This window comes from Panulirus ornatus, chromosome 11 (assembly GCF_036320965.1).
Source record: "Panulirus ornatus isolate Po-2019 chromosome 11, ASM3632096v1, whole genome shotgun sequence".
NCBI lineage: Eukaryota > Metazoa > Arthropoda > Malacostraca > Decapoda > Palinuridae > Panulirus > Panulirus ornatus.
Window position 1 is genome coordinate 1,600,681 of NC_092234.1, and position 9,225 is coordinate 1,609,905.

General features: G+C 39.9%; 1 protein-coding gene across 2 annotated transcripts in view; it reads left to right on the plus strand.

The window, feature by feature from the left end:
- Positions 1 to 8,998, plus strand: part of Grp170 (Grp170 co-chaperone) — a 201,341-nt gene extending 192,343 nt beyond the window's left edge. For both annotated transcript variants that reach the window (XM_071666297.1, XM_071666296.1), the window contains exon 19: positions 7,322 to 8,998. In XM_071666297.1, coding sequence (XP_071522398.1) covers positions 7,322 to 7,362 — 41 coding nt within the window. In that variant the 3' untranslated portion in view covers positions 7,363 to 8,998. The remainder of the gene's footprint in view (positions 1 to 7,321) is intronic.
- Positions 8,999 to 9,225: the final 227 nt, after the last annotated feature.

Here is a 9,225-nt window from a genome sequence, read left to right on the forward strand (position 1 = left end):
GCCTCCCACACCATATATTCTTAATACCTTCCACAGAGAATCTCTATCAACTCTTATCATATGCCTTCTCCAGATCCATAAATGCTACATACAAATCCATTTGCTTTTGTAAGTATTTCTCGCATACATTCTTCAAAGCAAACACCTGATCCACACATCCTCTCCCACTTCTGAAACCACACTGCTCTTCCCCAATCTGATGCTCTGTACATGCCTTCACCCTCTCAATCAATACCCTCCCATATAATTTACCAGGAATACTCAACAAACTTATACCTCTGTAATTTGAGCACTCACTCTTATCCCCTTTGCCTTTGTACAATGGCACTATGCACGCATTCCGCCAATCCTCAGGCACCTCACCATGAGTCATACATACATTGAATAACCTTACCAACCAGTCAACAATATAGCCACCCCCTTTTTTAATAGATTCCACTGCAATACCATCCAAACCTGCTGCCTTGCCGGCTTTCATCTTCCGCAAAACTTTTACTACCTCTTCTCTGTTTACCAAATCATTTTCCCTAACCCTCTCACTTTGCACACCACCTCGACCTACCTCTTTATGTGTGTATATATATTTATTTATTTATTTATTTATTTATTTTGCTTTGTCGCTGTCTCCCGCGTTTGCGAGGTAGCGCAAGTGTATATATTTTTTTTTTTTTTTTGCTTTGTCGCTGTCTCCCACGTTTGCGAGGTAGCGCAAGGAAACAGACGAAAGAAATGGCCCAACCCACCCCCATACACATGTATATACATACGTCCACACACGCAAATATACATACCTACACAGCTTTCCATGGTTTACCCCAGACGTTTCACATGCCCTGTTTTAATCCACTGACAGCACGTCAACCCCAGTATACCACATCGATCCAATTCACTCTATTCCTTGCCCTCCTTTCACCCTCCTGCATGTTCAGGCCCCGATCACACAAAATCTTTTTCACTCCATCTTTCCACCTCCAATTTGGTCTCCCACTTCTCCTCGTTCCCTCCACCTCCGACACATATATCCTCTTGGTCAATCTTTCCTCACTCATTCTCTCCATGTGCCCAAACCATTTCAAAACACCCTCTTCTGCTCTCTCAATCGCGCTCTTTTCATTTCCACACATCTCTCTTACCCTTACGTTACTTACTCGATCAAACCACCTCACACCACACATTGTCCTCAAACATCTCATTTTCAGCACATCCATCCTCCTGCGCACAACTCTATCCATAGCCCACGCCTCGCAACCATACAACATTGTTGGACCCACTATTCCTTCAAACATATCCATTTTTGCTTTCCGAGATAATGTTCTCGACTTCCACACATTCTTCAATGCTCCCAGAATTTTCGCCCCCTCCCCCACCCTATGATCCACTTCTGCTTCCATGGTTCCATCCGCTGCCAGATCCACTCCCAGATATCTAAAACACTTTACTTCCTCCAGTTTTTCTCCATTCAAACTTACCTCCCAATTGACATGATCCTCAACCCTACTGTACCTAATAACCTTGCTCTTATTCACATTTACTCTTAGCTTTCTTCTTTCACACACTTTACCAAACTCAGTCACCAGCTTCTGCAGTTTCTCACATGAATCAGCCACCAGCGCTGTATCATCAGCGAACAACAACTGACTCACTTCCCAAGCTCTCTCATCCACAACAGACTTCATACTTGGCCCTCTTTCCAAAACTCTTGCATTCACCTCCCTAACAACCCCATCCATAAACAAATTAAACAACCATGGAGACATCACACCCCCCTGCCGCAAACCTACATTCACTGACAACCATTCACTTTCCTCTCTTCTTACACGTACACATGCCTTACATCCTCGATAAAAACTTTTCACTGCTTCTAACAACTTGCCTCCCACACCATATATTCTTAATACCTTCCACAGAGCATCTCTATCCACTCTATCATATGCCTTCTCCAGATCCATAAATGCTACATACAAATCCATTTGCTTTTCTAAGTATTTCTCACATACATTCTTCAAAGCAAACACCTGATCCACACATCCTCTACCACTTCTGAAACCACACTGCTCTTCCCCAATCTGATGCTCTGTACATGCCTTCACCCTCTCAATCAATACCCTCCCATATGATTTACCAGGAATACTCAACAAACTTATACCTCTGTAATTTGAGCACTCACTCTTATCCCCTTTGCCTTTGTACAATGGCACTATGCACGCATTTCGCCAATCCTCAGGCACCTCACTATGAGTCATACATACATTAAATAACCTTACCAACCAGTCAATACTACAGTCACCCCCTTTTTTAATAAATTCCACTGCAATACCATCCAAACCTGCTGCCTTGCCGGCTTTCATCTTCCACAAAGCTTTTACTACCTCTTCTCTGTTTACCAAATCATTTTCCCTAACCCTCTCACTTTGCACACTACCTCGACCAAAACACCCTATATCTGCCACTCTATCATCAAACACATTCAACAAACCTTGAAAATACTCAATCCATCTCCTCACATCACCACTACTTGTTATCACCTCCCCATTTGCGCCCTTCACTGAAGTTCCCATTTGCTCCCTTGTCTTACGCACTTTTTTTTTTTTTTTTTTTTTTTTTTTTTTTTTTTTTGCTGTCTACCGCGTTTGCGAGGTAGCACAAGGAAACAGATGAAAGAAATGCCCCAACCCACCCCCATACACATGTATATACATACACGTCCACACACGCAAATATACATACCTATACATCTCAATGTACACATATATATACACACACAGACATATACATATATACACATGTACATAATTCATACTGTCTGCCTTTATTTATTCCCATCGCCACCTCACCACACATGGAATAACATCCCCCTCCCCCCTCATGTGTGTGAGGTAGCGCTAGGAAAAGACAACAAAGGCCCCATTCGTTCACACTCAGTCTCTAGCTGTCATGTAATAATGCCCGGAACCGCAGCTCCCTTTCCACATCCAGGCCCCACAGAACTTCCCATGGTTTACCCCAGACGCTTCACATTCCCTGATTTAATCCATTGACAGCACGTCGACCCCAGTATACCACATCGATCCAATTCACTCTATTCCTTGCCCGCCTTTCACCCTCCTGCATTTTCAGGCTCCGATCACTTAAAATCTTTTTCACTCCATCTTTCCACCTCCAATTTGGTCTCCCACTTCTCCTCGTTCCCTCCACCTCCGACATGTATATCTTCTTGGTCAATCTTTCCTCACTCATTCTCTCCATGTGCCCAAACCATTTCAAAACACCCTCTTCCGCTCTCTCAACCACACTCTTTATTTCCACACATTTCTCTTACCCATACATTACTTGCTCGATCAAACCACCTCCCACCACATATTGTCCTCATACATCTCATTTCCAGCACATCCACCCTCCTGCGCACAACTCTATCCATAGCCCACGCCTTGCAACCATACAACTTTGTTGGAACCACTATTCCTTCAAACATTCCCATTTTTGCTTTCCGAGATAATATTCTCGACTTCCAAACATTCTTCAAGGCTCCCAGGATTTTCACCCCCTCCCCCACCCTATGATCCACTTCTGCTTCCATGGTTCCATCCACTGCCAGATCCACTCCCAGATATCTAAAACACTTTACTTCCTCCAGTTTTTCTCCATTCAAACTTACCTCCCAATTGACTTGACCCTTAACCCTACTGTACCTAATAACCTTGCTCTTATTCACATTTACTCTTAACTTTCTTCTTTCACACACTTTACCAAACTCAGTCACCAGCTTCTGCAGTTTCTCACATGAATCAGCCACCAGCGCTGTATCATCGGCGAACGACAACTGACTCACTTTCCAAGCTCTCTCATCCCCAACAGACTGCATACTTGCCCCTTTCCAAAACTCTTGCATTCACCTCCCTAAAAACCCCATCCATAAACAAATTAAACAACCATGGAGACATCACACACCCCTGCCGCAAACCTACATTCACTGAGAACCAATCACTTTCCTCTCTTCCTACACGTACACATGCCTTACATCCTCGATAAAAACTTTTCACTGCTTCTAACAACTTTCCTCCCACACCATATATTCTTAATACCTTCCACAGAGCATCTCTATCTACTCTATCATATGCCTTCTCCAGATCCATAAATGCTACATACAAATCCATTTGTTTTTCTAAGTATTTCTCGCATACATTCTTCAAAGCAAACACCTGATCCACACATCCTCTACCACTTCTGAAACCACACTGCTCTTCCCCAATCTGATGCTCTGTGCATGCCTTCACCCTCTCAATCAATACCCTGCCTAATTTTTCAACCTACTACTTCTACCAGTTGCTCTCAACTAATGTTCGTACTAACTACAACTACCTAATGCTTCTGCTTAATGTTCATGCCTACTACTACAATCTATCGCTCCTACCATTTTGCCAAAAGACAGGGCTAATGCATAGCACTCCCTGCAGAAAAATCTAGTTACAAAAAATGAATTGTATGAATTAAGTGTTGCCAAGTTTTATGTGTGACAAGATATTATATTTTAAGGGAAATGTAGATAAATGATAGAATACTGACTGCTGCTGCTTTTGCTCATTGGACTCTGACTCAGGTTGAAATTGGGTGAGGGAATTGAGGCGCATCTTTATCTAGACAGTGTCATTTCAGGAATCTTAGCCTAGTTATTCTATGATTTCCAATGGCATGTTTATAAAAAAAATTCTGATCACTACATCGTTATTTCAGGATTTGTGCACTTACTTTATTCCTTATACATGTAAGAACAGAGTATGTTATCAGGCCATGAGTTACACTTCTATCAGTGCTTTTTTTTATTGTTTAGTGTCTTTTAATAGCTTACAATGTGCTGCTCTATCTATCTATATCACTGATGCTTATTCCCTCTGGGAACTCTCATCAAGGAGTAGCCACAGCAAAAGTATCTCCACTTATCCCAGTCCTTACATGCTTCCCTCACATACACAGTTCCACTCATTCTTTCACTATTTCTCTCCCTCCAGTATTCTTCCACCCTGTTTGCCCATGTCACAGGTGGCCTTCCACTCACACCAACCCCTTTAATTGTACTATCATACATTCTCCTTGTAAATGCCCAGTCTTACATTCTTTCCATATGCCCAGACCACCTCACAGTATTACGTTTCACCCATTCTATCACTCCACAATTCACTCCCCTTGCATTCCCTACCATACCTCATCTCTCATACACCCTTTTATTTCTTTCTTCATTCCTTATAGTTACACCACATGCTCTTCTCAAATAACTCGTTACCACAGCCTGGATTCTTGGTCTTGTTGCCACATTCCATTTCAATGTTTTGACTGCATAGGTCAGGATTGGTAGGAATATGCTGTCCCTTAATCCTCTCTTCATTTCCATATGTACACTTCTACCCTTCATTATTCTGTTAAGGGACCCAATGACTCTTCAACCCTGTACTGCTCTTTCCCTCATCTCTCATACCATATTACCACACTTACTCAAGACAGCTCCCAGATACTTAAATTCCTTCACTTCTTCCAGTCTTTTTTTTCCCCCATATCCACAGCACAACTTAGTACACTTTCCTCCTTCACTCTATATGGTTTTACAAAATCTATACTTTCACTCTGTTTCCTTTCAAACACCATTACTTTCATTTTACTTGCATTTACCTTTAATTGCCATTGCTAACACACATCATAAAACACACAATCTTCTGCAACTTCTCTTCTTTCTCAGCGAACAACACAGTATCATGCGGAAACAGGCTTGCCACCACACTCCATCTCTGCACCCCCCTTCCCTAGTTTTGCTTTCATCTCCTTATTACTCCATCCATAGATATATTATAAAGCCAATGTGACATCGCACAGCCCTGCCTTACACCTATATGTATCCCAAAACTTCCACTCAGCTCTCCATCCACTCTTACACACGCATTTGCTCTTCTGTAGAAGGCTTTTACACCATCTAACATTTGTGCTCCTATACCATATATCCCTAACACATCCCACAAAGCATTCCTTTTGACACTGTCATAGGCTTTCTCCAGATCCATAAAAGCTGCATACAACTTCTTACTTTTTTGCTGAATACTTTTACGTGGCCATCTTCACTACAAAAATCTGATCCACACATCCCCTACCTTTCCTAAAACCCCTTGCTCTTCACGTATTGTGCATTCAGTCTTTTCCATCACTCTATCGATTTGTATTCTTGCATACACTTTTCCTGGTATATTTAACAGACTTGTTTCCCTATAACTGCTACGTGCACTCATAGCTCCTCTCCCTTTGAATAAAGGAATGATAATAGCTTTCACCCAGTCCTCAGGCACAACCTTGTGTTTCCATACTAAATTACATATCAGATGTATCCACTCTGTCATACTTTCTCCTCCATAGTTTAGCATTTTATCTGTAATCCCATCCACTCCAGGTGCCTTTCCTACCTTCAGCCTCACCATTTCCCTTCTTACCTCCCTTTTTGCTATAGGCTCCTGCACTTGTATCCTTTTCCTTCCATCCTCCATACCCATGCACATAATGACTGCTGCCTCCCCTTCTCCCACTTTCATCAGTTCTTCAAAATACTCTTTCCATCTTCCTTTCACTTCCTCCTTTTGATTCAGCAATTCCCCTTCCTTACTTCTCACATCAACTTTTCTACTCTTACATCTGCTTCTTTCATTTTTCACCTCCTTCCAGTATAGTTTATCATGAAACTTTTCACTTTCTTCAAAAATCTTCATCTACTCTTTCTTTGCTTTCACATATCAGCTTCTTAACATTCTTCTGACATATTTTGTATTTTTCCCCCCCCTCCTTTGCTGAACTTCCACTAGCACATTCCTATTGAGCAATCTACTATATGTGCTGTACAATACCCCATATTCTTAAACCTAGTCATTGTATCAGTCCAGAACCGTGGACGTGGTGGGGTTTATCACTCATCATGGTGCCACCCAACAACATCGGAAAATGAAACTAAATATTTTATAGGATTTTTTTCCTGTTCTTGGAGCCAAACTTTACTTGTGTTCCTCAGCTCTCCCTCGCCCCTCCTGGATGACTCCCCCTGATCTATTGTGGCTGTATATGTCCTCTGCTATTGTCATTTTTATCATCCACATGCTGTTCGTACAACCGGAAGGCATCAGGTGTGTTGGAGGATCAGATCAAGAAGTTTAGACAATTAGCTTCCAGAGGAGCATATTGACATATATTATCAATTTAGTTCTATAGTGTTCGATATTAATTTTAGTAATCCTTTTCTTTTATATTGTTTTATGACATATCTGTATTTTAAGTATGTCTTTTTATTTTTCAACAGATAATGATGATGATGATGAGACACCTCACATTGAGTTGTGATGAGCCCATCTGCTAAATTTCTCTGATAGGTTGTTGCAAAAAACTTGATTGCAGGTGTAATACTCCTTGGTCAGCCCTGTGATTCTGAACTTCAAGGCATTAGTTCTGTAATGAACTGCCAGTTTTCTAGATCTCTTTGTTTCAATTTGATAAAGGCTGTTAAAGCAGTTGGTGTCATGCTTTATTCAGGGCATGTAAAAAGCTCCTTGTGCTACCTCTTGACTGACTTTAAAAATGCCTCACACATTGAGACAAAATTATCAGAGGGATTTTGATTTTGTAATGGGTTACTGTCCATAAGATGATCATACAGCACAAACTTTATAAGATAGCAGTTAAAGTTTTATGATTAAATGTCAACTCATTTTGGCACTAGGATATGAAGCATGAATATTTAGTAACATGATTTGCTGTTAAATTTCCATGCTTCTCTTTTTGTTAAGAACCATGTCAGGGGTCTTGATGTTGCTTATTGAAATGTTTAAAAACTGTCAGTGATGAGTTGCCTGTTGTCTAGAGTCTTCAAAATAATTCATGACACTCATATTGAAAGGTGTAACCCATCATAGGTATGCTATTTTGAAAACTTTATTCCAAGATGCTTTTACATGATGGAGCTGTTAAGGAAAGTTGTTGTTATTTTGAAATACTATTTTTACAGAGTTACTCTGCAAATGTTGTAACTTGCTGTGCTCTTGTGAGATTAATAAAATAAAACGCTGTAGTGTGAGGGTTAGATCTGTTTAGGTGTGAGCATGAAAACATGCTGGACAAGTTGATGTTACTTCCTGTTATTGGTAGAAGTAAAGCTCCTTAGAATTAGTCTCATACAGACTACAGGTTTTATGTCTGAAAAAGTAAAAGAATATGTTTTGAATGATGTGGATATAAAGAATTACCCCATCAGTGACTAATTGTAATGGAGTTTCACATTTGAAAAAGTATAAAAAATTGTTCAAAATAGTATAATTATAAAGAATTACCCCATCAGTGACTAGTTGTAATAGTTTTGCACTTTTGAAAACGTGTAAAAAAAAATTTCAAAATAGAATAATTGTAAAGAATTACCCCATCAGTGACTAGTTGTAATGGGGTTGAACTTTTGACAAGTAGTAGGAATTGCTCTTAAAACATTACCTACATAAGTTTTTTTTTCATAGGTCCTATTATAGGACACAGATTATCAAGGGTTTATAATTATGTAGAATTTGAAGAGGAAGAGAATATAGATGATATAATAAGCTGAGTCTTAACCCTTTTATGTATGCCACAGGGAACTTTTTGTAAAGGTTAGACACATTCCATGTAATATTTTGTCATGCACAATTCATTGATTGTGAAATATTTACTGTAATGCATTTTTGTAAATTTGTGAATGGAAAGAGAAAATCTTTGTATGCAGTTCTGTTGGTTATATATATAAGCTGGTTTGTGGTGACATAAGGTGAAAAGAAAGATTTGACTTTGCATATTCTAACTTAAATGATTCAACATTATCATTTTGAATGGTGCATAATGTGGATTTTTTATGAAAAATACCCAGATAATCATTAACAGTTCAATCTTTATCAATTGTAATATCGGTGCCAGAAAATGCTCACCAGAAAATTCACCACAAAATAAATTAGGATCAGAAGTCTTTTCACTTATTTCTTCATGTAGTAGATGGCAGCATTACTGATGAGAATGAATGTGCTCCCATCGAATAACAGTGCATAAGATTTCCCTTAACTTTATGCTGAAACTGCAGTGAGCTACGAAATTGTAGTGATGGCTCAAGTAAAGTCTGCTTACATGTTTTTTTTTTCTTGAAGGATTAAGCATGTTGATCCACTTGGGTGTAGTGATACTGCAGCTTCCCTA